Below are 11,819 nucleotides of genomic sequence, written 5' to 3'. Positions count from 1 at the left end.
AAGTCCCTTCATGGGTATATTCATTCTTATACTCCAAATGTTTCAAAATATTTTAACTTAAATCTGTTTAAACATTATGGTGCTTCAAATTACATTAAAAGGTCCAATAACTCAGGGAAAGCACATTAAAAATTTCAATCAAAGATCTGATTGGTTTGTCCATACTTATATACTAGTATATCGTTATCTTATTGCGATAGTCAACAATTCAAAACATAAGGAGAAGAACAAATTCACTTAATAGTTCTCCACTTCTACTACAAAATAATGAAATAACAATTGTTTAGGTTCCAGCACTCTTTTCACCATCATCTAGTGGTACAGGGGATGGGCGCGGTCGTCGCCTGCGTCGCGATACACGCAGTACGAGCTCATCGTTGATTCGCTCAAATTGATAGTCCGTGGAGCCCATGGAGCAGCGTTTGGTCACCACCGAGGTGTCACTGCCGAAGCTACGATTGAAACTCTCGTCTAGCGTTTCATCAATGGTCACATTTTGGAGGGTCATAGATGCCTCGTTTCCGAGTGCAACCGGCGGCTGGGACGGTGGTGGTGTCTGCGGAACAACTACTTCGTCTGTCTGCATATCCTCGAGCAAGTGGATTTTGCGTTTTTTGAGCGGAGTCTTCTCGACTCTCAGTTTATCTGGTGTCTTCATTGGCGTGGTTTTTATGCCCTTAGTCGGGGACCTGGCTGGACTTAACTGAAGGGGAGACTCGGTAAGCATTTGAAGCAAATCCTTTTGGGGCGACTTTTGGGCTTTGTTGGAGGTTGAAGTGACTTTTGTCTCGTCCGGCGATGTCTGATGCAATTGCTGTAATGCCATTTCAATGGTGTCCTCTGCGAGTGTGAGGTTCGGATAGCTCGTATTGTGGGCACTCGGCACTGGCTCCTGCTCTCCGGTCAACTCATTCATGGCCGCCTCCAGAACCATATCCTCACTGTTATCGGTCTTTGTTGAATCTGGCTGAGCATACAAAATGTTGGAAGGCTTGGAAGTGGCTGCCACAATAAGAGAATCGTGTATAGATCCGTGAGGTGGTAGTATAGGAATCTCAATCCCAGTCGATTGAACTGCAGCTGTTCCAATTACAGGAGATTCATTCTTTGGTTCGTAAAGTACAGATACAGGAGCATCAGGGGTCTCCATAGCAGAAGTCTCCACAACAGGAGTCTCATTGTTGGTTTCATAAACTACAGCTACAGGAGTCTTAATGATAGGAAAATCAGCAACGAGAGTTTCCTTAACAGGAGTCTCAGTCACAGGAGGCTCCTCAATGGCTGGAGTCTCATTCTCTGTCTTAGTAACTGTCGTCTCAATCACAGGTGCCTCAACTTCAGGAGTAGCATTTTCTGATCCGAGAGTTGAACTTACATTTGTCTCAATCGCAGGAGTTTCAGGTAAAAGTGCTGTATTTATACGCGTCTCAATTGCAGGAGTTGCATTTACAGGAGTCTCAATTACAACAGTTGCATTCACAGAAATCTCAGTTTCAGGGATATCTTTCTCTGATTCAGGATCTGCTATTACAGTAGTCTCAATTTGAGGACAGTCGTCCTGTAATCCGCCAGCCGTCATCTCATGTATAACAGTTTCATTCTCAATCTCCATATCTTTAACAATCTTAACCGATGCACGTCTTTCCTTCTTGGGAATCTCGTCGTTTTCTATCTTACTATCAACGATATCTAAATCTGGCGACTTTGAGCTGACATCTGTATTCATTTCTGATGAATCGTATGGAACATCGACGGTTAACGCAATATGCTCAATATCCACTATCACTGGCAATCGTATAACCTCAATTATTTCGATTGCTTCGGTAACCTGAATGGGGCAATCATCACCTAAAGGCGCATTCATGGCTGTACATTTTGTCGGGGTTTTAATATCTTCTAATGATTGATCCGCAGTAATCTCACTGGGACGTATTGGGGTGGGACAATCATCACCTAAAATCGCATCCGTACATTTGGTCGGGGTCTTAAAGTCTTCCAGTGCTGGCGGATTGTGAGTCACTTCTCCTGTTGCTTCTTCAACGGCATCTCCCATTACTTCAGCACTTGGTGGCACTGACATAGTACTGAGAGTGTTTTCCTTTTCTTCCGATTCGGGTGTAAGATTTATGCTAGAGGTTGCGATATCCATTGAATTATCTCCGTCCTTGCTGTGAGATTCGCAGATTAATTCCGTTTTGGGTGTAGAATTGATGCCAAGTGTTTCGATGTCCATTGGACTCTCTTCGTCTTGGCCTGGAGCTTCTGGTATGGATTCCGCTTCCAGGCGACTCTCTTGGTTTTTGTCGGGAACTGCTGCATTGTGTTGATTTTCATTCGTCTTCTCCATTTCCTCTATCGCCTTTGCCGGCTTACAGTCCTTTATTGGACGAGTAATCACTTCCTCCGTATGATCAACGATACAATCGTCTATTGAATCTATTTTGGGAGTATCCAAATCTTCAGGCTGTTCCTCTGTCAACTTTATTTCATTCTTTATAGGAGAATGCTGCTCGCAAATCATATCTAGTCCGGGTATTTGCAGCTTATCGAAACTGCTGGCCCACGAAAACACTCCAGCTGTTGGACCAACTTTCTCCACGGTCTCTTGTGCAACTTGTGACAATGGCAGACTGCAGCCAGAGATGGCTAGAGGATTCACCTGGAAGTACCCTTCAACAACAGCGACAGTTATGTCTGCATTTTTGGCGGGCTTGTCCTCGGCGATTGCCTGCAATTTGTTTTCTGGTGTGTAAAGCTTTACTGGCGTCGCTGGGGACATATTGGCTTGCATTTTCTTAATCATTTCATAGTTGGGACTGGCTAGAACTTGGTCGTTTGTCTCCTCGCCGAAGAGGGTCGTCACTGTGGCATCTTTCTGTGTTGTTTTGGAGCGATCGTTATCTGGCTGCCGAGCACTGAAAGAATTGTCAAATGCTGCTATCAATGAAGTTTTGTGCGGAATGTAAGCCGTTTTTCGCTTACCTGGGCTTTGTGGATGCTGTGCGGTTAGGGGAGCGCGAAACACTTCGGCGTTTGCCTGAGCGATCCTTGCTGTGGCGGCTCCCATGGTGCTCATGTCTGTGGGAGCGTTTGGCGCTACGACTGCGACTGCGGCGTCGCTCATGTTCTTTTAATCGGGTGTCAGAGCTCCTGTGGTGTTCCTCCTTGGGAGATCTGCTGCGAAATTTACGTTTGCTATCCTTGTTGTCATGCGACTTGGACTCTCCACCTGTAAAGCTCTTTTGGTGATGAATATGATCAATTTTGTTGTGCTCCTTTTTGAATTTGTTGGTCACAGTGTCCGCCAGTTTGTACACAGAGTCCTCCAGCTTATGCCTCTTTGGATCCTTGGAATCAGTCTTCAATTTGTTGGCCACAGGTTCTACCAGTTGTTTCGGTCTTTTGTGGTCTGTATTCTTTGACTCAGTGCCGACCACAGTTTTGAATCTGTTGGTCACGGGCTCTGTCAGCCTGGGTCGTTGATTCTCGTGGTCTGTATTCTTGGAATCATTGCCGACCACAGTTTTAAACTTGTTGCTCACGGGCTCCGACAGCTTGGATCGTTTGTACTCGTGACCTGTATCCTTGGGATCCTCATCAGTTCGCCCGCGCTTCCGCCTGAAGCATATGTCGTCTTTCCTACAGCAAAATGTAATGTAAACAGGTTATGATTCTTGGACTGAAGGTAACCGGAATACTTACTCCTTGCGCAGCTGCGTAATCATAGACTCCTTCCTTTTTATTTCCGATTTAGCAGTGTCCATGAGGTTCTGTAGATTGACCTCCATAGCTTTGATCTTCTTGTTGAGCGCCTTATTTTCCACCTTAAGGCACTCGATTTCGGCCTGTGCGCTTTTGCATTTGTTCTCCCAGGCCTGCAGTTCCTTTGATTTCTAGAAGATAATAAACGTTACAGACAGTTTCCTGGCCAACTGGAATGGCACACCACACGCACCTTTTCCTCGGCATTTTGGAAGTCGTCCAAGTCGCCGTATATATCGTCATCGCCCAACATTTTAACAAATTAAAATGCACGAGCAGCAATTCGTGGACGAAAGTCACAGATGTTGTGAGATGTTGTAAGTGTTGGCTAACTCACCAGAATTACGAATTTACTTATGGGCAGCACTTTTCCCGGAATGGAAATTTAAAATTTATTTGCAGTAGTCAGTGTTTTATTTATCATTAAACAAAAGCACACAAACAACAATAGCTCAAACCCACAAAATAATGGATGCGTATGCACATACACGTTTCTACAAGAAGGAGAGGAGGAAATTCTCGTTAATTACATACTTCCTGACAGCCGTCCTTCTCTTTCTATCGGCGGTTCAATGGTATTTCATTAATGAATTGTAAGTATGTCAGGTCTTTGGCGATTTCTTTTACCCTAACTTTCTTTCAGGGACAAAGCAAACGAATTCTTCACTAAACAGTATTGGGTGGGCAGCATATTCTTCGCAGTCGGACTAGTACTGTTCGCCGTATTCATATTCTTCGAGGCTCTGCGCTTTACAGTGCCTATCAATTGGATATTTGCCATCGTTATAGTAAGACGATCTAGTATTATATATATATTTCCAAAGAAACACACCTGTTTCCAACTGCATTTCCAGCTTGAGTGTGCTGTCATGGGAGTGTCTTCTCTGGTGGTACGTCACCAAATGTACCAATTAGTGCTGAGCTTAGTCGTCTGGGCAGTAGTTCTGGGGGTCTTTCTTCTGTGCGGTTCCTATCTGCCGGTGAGTTGGCTGCCACGGAAGTATTCTTTATGACAATCACTCCTGATCCCATCTCTTCCTTAGCATGATATAACACTGGATATTGTGGTGCTGTTTGTACTCGCCATAGTTGCTCTCATTGGCGCTATGTACTTCCTAATGCTACACATCGTGACCAATATGCCCTATTATTTGTTGATCCATCGGGCCTTTGTTTTGGGCAGCATCTGGATGGTAGGTGGAACTTATATTTCCACTAGGAGTAGTCGTTAATTGATGCTCTTACTCCCTACAGTTTGTCATGTATCACGCGCAGATTATCAACGGTGGAAAGTTTGCGGAAATGCGCACCAAGGACTATTTACTGGCAGCTCTGATGCTCTTCCACGACTTTCTGTTGATGTTCATGCCAACTTTTCATTTTGCCTCCAAATGGTCCGATTCCTGCGATCCCAATGTAAATAAGACGAAAATGCTTGTATTTATAAATGACCCATAAAAAACAACACTTTCGCAAGAGGACTAAAAAGGACTTATATTTAAGAAAAACAAACCATGTCGAAAAAGATTGTGTGAAGATTTGAAAATTGCGCCTTACACTAATTGATGGGTAGCACTGCACTCAATTAAATTAAATCGTATTGCAGCCCTGTCCGACGTTTGGCGCAATTCCGGCACAGCTGCTCATTGGTTTTTATTTATTTCGCTTTTTATTTGAATGCCGAGTGCTGATTCGGTGAATAAACTAAAATTGGCACAAAGCTGACCTAAACAAAAAAAAAAAACCAGCAGTTATCCACTGTAGCATATCATTCGTAATTTCAGTTGAACTCTAGCTATGGACCCCACAATATCTGTTTCCAAGGTGAGCTGCGAAAATCTTTCGTTGAAATAAGAAATGAATATCCTTTTATGTCTTACCCGCAAAGGGCTGTTTTGTCTACAAAAATGGAGCTACGCGTGCCGGCAAGAAGGCTTCCAGCAAGCGAAAGAGGGCCACTGGAGCCACGAGCAGCCTGCTCGGAAAGGAGGTAATCGGGCAGCCCTTCTACGATGCCTACGTCCAGACTTGGAGTCAAATGAATGAGCACATTAATCGCTTACAGCAGCAGAGCTATGCCCGCACACTCGGGCAATTGGTGGAGTTCGTGGTAGGCCAGGGGCAGATCCAGGATGAAATTCTGCCCACAGCAGCCCTCCTCACAGGCATCAATCAGCCGGATCATCTCAGTCAGTTTGACACTTTTACCCAGCGCCTGCATGCCCAGAAGGCTGCGCGTGTCTGTGTGCTGCAGTCCCGGGATTGCCCCACTCTAAAGGCAGCCATCGAGGCCATGGTCTTCAGCCTGATCGAAGGCGAACAGGACCCAGAAGACGAGGAGGAGGATGTAACCGATCGGGATCGAAAGCGACTGCGACGCTCTCACTGCACGATAAAGCAGCTTAACTCCTGGTACACCAATAACTTCCAAGCGGAGGAGGAGAGGAAACGCCAACTGGTTGTCATACTACCCGACTTTGAGTGCTTCAGTGGCAACGTCCTGCAGGACTTCATACTCATACTCAGCGCCCACTGCGGCACACTTCCGTTTGTTCTTGTCCTTGGCGTGGCCACAGCGATGTCGGCGGTGCACAGCACCCTACCCTACCACGTCAGCAGCAAGATCAGGCTGCGCGTCTTCCAAACACAGCCAGCACCCACCGGCCTGAACGAGGTGAGATCTCGATCTGTTCCATAGATTCCATACAATTTAATATTTCAATTTGTTATTTTTGGACTGCACAGTTGCTGGACAAGGTCTTGCTCTCGCCTATGTACTCGTTTCACCTGTCCGGCAAGGCCTTCAAGTTCCTCACGCACATCTTTCTTTACTACGACTTCTCCATTCATGGGTTCATTCAGGGCTTCAAGTACTGCCTGATGGAGCACTACTTTGCTGGTAATGCCTATGCCCTCTGCACGGACTACAGCAAGGCACTAAATCGCATTAAGCTGTTGACGCACGACGATATGGAGACCATACGACGTCTGCCCTCGTTCCGGCCATACGTGGAGCAGATCAACGACTGCAAGCGAATCATCGCCGTCCTCACCGACGATGACTACCTAAAGAAGAAGCTGCCGCAGCTGCTGCGTGACTGTCTGCTCCACTTTCTGCTGTTTCGAGGCACGTTGGAGTTCTTCACAGAGCTGGTGGGAGATCTGCCGCGCTGTCCTCTGGGCAAGCTGCTGCGCGAGCTCTACGTCAACTGTCTAAACAGACCGATCACCGCGTCCCCGGAGTACAAGGAATGCTGGCAAATGCTGAGCTTTCTGTCCAAGGAGGAGTTTGTGGCCAAGGTCAACAAAAGTCTAGCCCGAACGGAGCACTTTTTGGTGGAGGAAATCGCTCCCCTCGAGCTGGGAGAGGGATGTATATCCGTTCTGCGGCCCCAGCTTCAAAGTGTCCGACAGCTGCTCGACGACGTGGTCATGGGCACCCTCGAGATGATGCCAGCCATGTCCACCGATGAGAGCAGGCCTGCACCTAGTTTAACGCAAGTCGCATCGCGGCAAGAGCTCAAGGCACAGCTCCTGCAGCGCAGTCAGGAAGAGAGACACCAACAGGTTCCCACCACGGAGTTTGCCCGATCCGTGCAGAAGGTGCTCGAGCACATAGAAACGCATCTGGTGCGCGGACATTTGCGGGCGCTCTCAGAGGCTCCACCGCTCCACGAGCTGTTCGTGTTCAGCGACATCTCCACGGTGCGCCGTAACATAATTGGTGCCCCACGGGCGGCCCTGCACACGGCCCTCAACAATCCACACTTCTACATGCAGTGCAAGTGCTGCGAGCTACGCGAGCAAACGCAGCTCATGGGCACCCTGCCCGATCTCTCGGTGGTGTACAAACTGCACCTGGAGTGCGGCCGCATGATCAACCTGTTCGACTGGCTGCAGGCCTTCCGCTCGGTGCTGCATGCCAGCGAGGATCCGGACGGAGAGGTGGCCCAAGAGCAGATCGATCCGCAGATACAGTGAGTCTTTTAAAATCTCCTAAATCTCACATTTTTTTAACTCTATTTACCTTTCCAGGGCACGCTTCACGCGCGCTGTGGCCGAGCTTCAGTTTTTGGGTTACATTAAAATGTCCAAGCGCAAGACGGATCATGCCACTCGCCTCACCTGGTAGATGCAACAGCATTGTGGGTTTTCTATCTCTTTTATTTATAAATTGCTCGCGTGTTACGGAATAAATACATATTTTTCTATGGGCATGCAAGAAATGTCTTTGAGAAGCAAGCGAGTAGCACATTTTTTTTATAAACTGTATCTGGGGACAGGCGTCCGTCCCTTAAATATCAACAAAATGCTCATTCCAGAGAGGTAGCTTCCGCTCTCCTCACATCAGCTTTAGTGTCTCAATAGCAGCCGTAATCCGCTCTATCTCCGCACGGGACTCTGTGAGTTTCGTCTCATTGGCCGTCTGCACCTCGGCGGGCACCTTGGTGGCATAGTCGGAGGCCTGCATAGCCTGGGTTAGCTTGCCAACAGTCTGGACCAGCTGATCGCCCTTCTTCTGCAGCTTGGCGATCTCCTTGTCAGCCTCCACGAGGCCCTTCAGCAGCAGATGCACCTCGCACTGGCCCGTCACTGTAAGGATGGCGCAACCGGCCGGAGCAGGGCTATCAAAGGCCACCTTGGAGCAGTAGGAAATGGTGGCCAGATCGCTGGCATAGCGTTTGAGTATTTCGTTGGGCGTGGCATCTGTGCACACGATGTACGCCTCCGTCTTAGTCTTGTTGGGCAGATTATAGTCGGAGCGAGCGGAGCGAATGATGCGTGCCGCTTTCTGGACAAACTCCACATCGGATTCGATCTTTGCACTGCGCCAGGTGGTGTTGCCTGCGAGGAACATAAAAAAAATCTCATTAGAAGGATAACTAACCAGATTCTGGCGGAGATTACTCACTTGGATAGCTGGCAACGCAAATGCTTGGCGCGGGATTCGCACGCGGCAGCCGCTGGTACAGCTCCTCCGTGATGAAGGGCATAAACGGCGAGAGCAGCCGCAGACCAAAGTCTAAGCAGACGTAGAGGGTGCGCCGCGCTTCGGTTTGCTGCTGCTCGCTGCCGCCCTGGAAGATCGGCTTCAAACACTCTAAATACACATCGCACAGATCGTACAGCCAGAAAGCGTAGCAGGCGCTGGTGGCGGCGGCAAAATCGTACGACTCGAAACCCGTATTGCAGGCCTCGATGGCGGCCGCTAGTCTGGACAGGATCCATGCATCCATTTGGTTAACGGCATCGGAGGCGCTCAAATCGGTGCTGAACTTCTCGTTGCCGGTGAAGTAGAGGAGGGCAAACTTTGTGGCATTCCACAGCTTGTTACAGAAGAAGCGGTAGCCGAGGACACGATTTATGTCCAGATTGATGTCACGCGCCTGGGTAATGTACGCGCAGAGGGCGAAACGCAGGGCATCCGATCCGCACTCGGGTATGCCCTGAGGGTAGTCCTGCTTTTGGCCGGCCTTGGCCTTCTCAATCTCGCGCGGATCCAGATTGGAGCCAACGAGCTGGGCGTGCAGGCCCTCCAGCGTGATGCCCAGAATCACGTCGATCGGATCGATAACATTGCCCAGGGACTTGGACATCTTGCGGCCGTGGGCATCGCGTACCATGGGATGTAGATATACCTCCTTGAAGGGCAGCTTGCCCAGCAGCTTCTGGCCGAAGAAGACCATGCGCGCCACCCAGAAGAAGAGAATGTCGTGGCCCGTCTCCAGCAGTGATGTGGGATAGAATGTCTGCAGGTCCTTGGTGTTGTCCGGCCATCCGAACACCGAGAAGGGGAAAATGCCCGAGCTGAACCATGTGTCCAGCACATCCTCGTCCTGCTTCAGCACAATCTTACTGGCATCCACCTTGAATCTATCGGCGGCCTTGCTCAAGGCCTCCGCCTCGCTGCGCGCCACAATCCAATACTGTTCGTCGTCGCTCTGCAAAAGAATACAAAAGGATATACCAATAATAAAATACAGAGCGGAGAGGAGCTTCAGATTACCACTCCACCAAGAGCAGGCTGGACAAGAGATCGTGAAGGATTAGCTCCTGATGAATGGGTTCCTGATTGGGTTTTCTTACCGTTCCGGTTTGAATGGAGGGATCGCTGAAGCTGACGTGGTAGGCGGGGATGCGATGGCCCCACCACAGCTGCCTGGACACACACCAGTCCCGGATGCCATCCATCCAGTGGTACCAGGTCTTGGTGTGGTGCTCGGGGATGATCTTAAGCTCGCCGGAGCGTACGGCTTCGGTTGCCGAGGCGGCCATGTCCGAGCAGCTGACATACCACTGCGGTTTGATGAGGGGCTCGACCACATCTTTCGACCGACTGCAGATGGGCACCACCATGGGATTGTTGATGGTCTCGCGGTAAAGGTTAAGCTTCTTGAGCCGCTCCAGGATTTGCTTGCGGCACTGGAAGCGCTTCATCCCCGTGAACTCTCCATAGTCGCCGATGATGAAGCCGTCGTCATTGAAGATCGTGATGAAGGGCAGGTTGCAGCGCTTGCCCACCTCGTAGTCGTTGGGATCGTGGGCGGGGGTGATTTTCACGGCGCCCGTGCCGAACTCCATCTCCACAAACTCGTCGCACACGATGGGCAGGCGGCGTGGGCAGAAGGGATGAACCACAAACTTTCCGTGGAGATGCTTGTAGCGCTCATCCTTGGGATGCACGGCCACAGCGGTGTCACCCAGCATCGTCTCAATGCGCGTGGTGGCTACAATGATCTCCTCGTCGCTGTCCTCCACCTTGTAAGCGAATTTCACGAGCACTCCGAACTCCACCTTTTCGTCGTAGCCGGGAATCGAGAGAAAAGTGCGTCCGGGTATCTCCACCTTGTCCACCTCAATGTCGGAAATGGCCGAGCGCAGGGTACATGACCAGTTAACCAGCCTGGAGCTGCGGTAGATGCTGCCCTCCTCGTGCAGCCGCACAAACGCCTCCGTTACGGCGCGACAGAGCTTGGGATCCATGGTGAAGTTGACGCGCGACCAGTCGTAGGAAGAGCCCAGCGACTTGAGCTGATCGTAGATGCGGCCACCCTTCTCGCGACGCCAGTCCCAGATGCGCTCGATGAACTTGTCCCGGCCCAGATCGTGCCGCGACAGCTGCTCGTCCCTCCAGAGCAGCTTCTCCACCACCACCTGGGTGGCTATACCGGCATGATCGCAGCCGGGCACCCACAGAGTGGTGCGTCCCTTCATCCGATGGTAGCGCGTGATGGCATCCTCGATGGCGTTGGTCAAAGCGTGGCCCAAATGCAGAGATCCCGTCACATTCGGCGGCGGTATGATCATCACGAATTTTCCATTGGGATTCGGCGAATCGATTGAATCGCGCTGTAGGGAAGAGGAGTGTCACTGTCAGTGTCCCGGTTGGTTTATCAATGGTTTCGTCTCACCCCGTATTCGGGCGTGAAGAAGCCCTGCTTCTCCCACCAGCTATACCACTGGGCCTCCACGAACCGCGGACTATAGGCATCTGGCAGCGGATCGCTCAGATCTTTCTTCTCCCCGGGTGCTGTCTGCGCCGTGTACACAGCGGCCTCTTTAACCTCTTTGGTCCGCTTCTGTAATGGCAGAGCAAAAAATTAGCTTTCTCCACGAACAATAGCCTCAATTACCAGATAGCTGTGCTCCCCATTCACTTTTTCGCACATAACCTAGTTTCCAGTGCCGCATTTTGTACGTACTTCGGGCTTCTCCTTCTTTTCGGCTGCCGCTGGAGCTACTGCCGCCTTCTTGTCCAGTTTCGCCTGCAGTTTGGCCAGCTTCTCGGCCTTGAGGCGCTCCTTCTCCAATTGTTTGGGTGTCTTAGCAGGATTGGCGCTGCCGTCGCCGGCTTGCTGTTGCTTCTGCTGTTCCTCCTCTGGCATGGTTTCGTCTAATGTTGGGCTGTGGCAATCAATAACAGGATTTTCTGATGCAATTCTGATTGGATTTTTGTTATTACTCACTTGCCTGGAGTTGGAGAAAAAACAGATGAAAACGTGTGCAGTTTTCGAAATGAGTTATCGTTATCGGCTCGATAAGTTCTGGTATTAAAA

General features: G+C 49.7%; 4 protein-coding genes across 8 annotated transcripts; 2 read left to right on the top strand and 2 right to left on the bottom strand.

Annotated features, from left to right (window-relative positions):
• Nucleotides 1-54: 54 nt before the first annotated feature.
• On the bottom strand, nucleotides 55-4,021 carry LOC6593248. Of its 2 annotated transcripts, XM_002018333.2 has the most exons (4): nucleotides 3,956-4,021; nucleotides 3,703-3,893; nucleotides 2,983-3,639; nucleotides 55-2,915 (listed from the first exon to the last, which is right to left on the bottom strand). In XM_002018333.2, the coding sequence occupies exons 1-4, from the start codon at nucleotides 4,013-4,015 to the stop codon at nucleotides 284-286; spliced, it is 3,540 nt and encodes a 1,179-aa protein (XP_002018369.1). In that variant the 5' UTR covers nucleotides 4,016-4,021; the 3' UTR covers nucleotides 55-283. The 2 variants fall into 2 exon arrangements, with proteins under 2 accessions (XP_002018369.1, XP_026841042.1); XM_026985241.1 differs by lacking the exons at nucleotides 3,703-3,893; nucleotides 3,956-4,021 and having other exon boundaries at nucleotides 56-2,934; nucleotides 2,983-3,075.
• Nucleotides 4,022-4,217: 196 nt separating this feature from the next.
• On the top strand, nucleotides 4,218-5,400 carry LOC113565167. 3 transcript variants are annotated; one of them, XM_026986380.1, is made up of 5 exons: nucleotides 4,218-4,337; nucleotides 4,406-4,550; nucleotides 4,617-4,742; nucleotides 4,806-4,955; nucleotides 5,017-5,400. In XM_026986380.1, the coding sequence occupies exons 1-5, from the start codon at nucleotides 4,231-4,233 to the stop codon at nucleotides 5,218-5,220; spliced, it is 732 nt and encodes a 243-aa protein (XP_026842181.1). In that variant the 5' UTR covers nucleotides 4,218-4,230; the 3' UTR covers nucleotides 5,221-5,400. The 3 variants fall into 3 exon arrangements, with proteins under 3 accessions (XP_026842181.1, XP_026842180.1, XP_026842182.1); XM_026986379.1 differs by having other exon boundaries at nucleotides 4,218-4,355; XM_026986381.1 differs by having other exon boundaries at nucleotides 4,331-4,355; nucleotides 4,414-4,550.
• A 95-nt stretch (nucleotides 5,401-5,495) lies between these two features.
• Nucleotides 5,496-8,008, top strand: LOC6593249 (origin recognition complex subunit 3). The gene is made up of 4 exons (XM_002018334.2): nucleotides 5,496-5,586; nucleotides 5,651-6,436; nucleotides 6,508-7,739; nucleotides 7,798-8,008. Exons 1-4 carry the CDS (start codon nucleotides 5,560-5,562, stop codon nucleotides 7,892-7,894), a joined length of 2,142 nt encoding a protein of 713 aa, XP_002018370.1. The 5' UTR covers nucleotides 5,496-5,559; the 3' UTR covers nucleotides 7,895-8,008.
• On the bottom strand, nucleotides 7,922-11,801 carry LOC6593250 (valine--tRNA ligase). Of its 2 annotated transcripts, XM_002018335.2 has the most exons (6): nucleotides 11,730-11,800; nucleotides 11,466-11,667; nucleotides 11,175-11,342; nucleotides 9,850-11,112; nucleotides 8,675-9,704; nucleotides 7,922-8,607 (listed from the first exon to the last, which is right to left on the bottom strand). In XM_002018335.2, the coding sequence occupies exons 2-6, from the start codon at nucleotides 11,646-11,648 to the stop codon at nucleotides 8,105-8,107; spliced, it is 3,147 nt and encodes a 1,048-aa protein (XP_002018371.1). In that variant the 5' UTR covers nucleotides 11,649-11,667; nucleotides 11,730-11,800; the 3' UTR covers nucleotides 7,922-8,104. The 2 variants fall into 2 exon arrangements, with proteins under 2 accessions (XP_002018371.1, XP_026841144.1); XM_026985343.1 differs by lacking the exons at nucleotides 7,922-8,607; nucleotides 8,675-9,704 and adding an exon at nucleotides 9,748-9,787 and having other exon boundaries at nucleotides 11,730-11,801.
• Nucleotides 11,802-11,819: the final 18 nt, after the last annotated feature.

This window comes from Drosophila persimilis, unplaced genomic scaffold (assembly GCF_003286085.1).
Source record: "Drosophila persimilis strain 14011-0111.01,24,50 unplaced genomic scaffold, DperRS2 tig00000002-arrow-pilon, whole genome shotgun sequence".
Taxonomy (NCBI): domain Eukaryota; kingdom Metazoa; phylum Arthropoda; class Insecta; order Diptera; family Drosophilidae; genus Drosophila; species Drosophila persimilis.
Note: the sequence above shows the minus strand (reverse complement) of the source record. Positions and strands in the feature narration are given on the sequence as shown.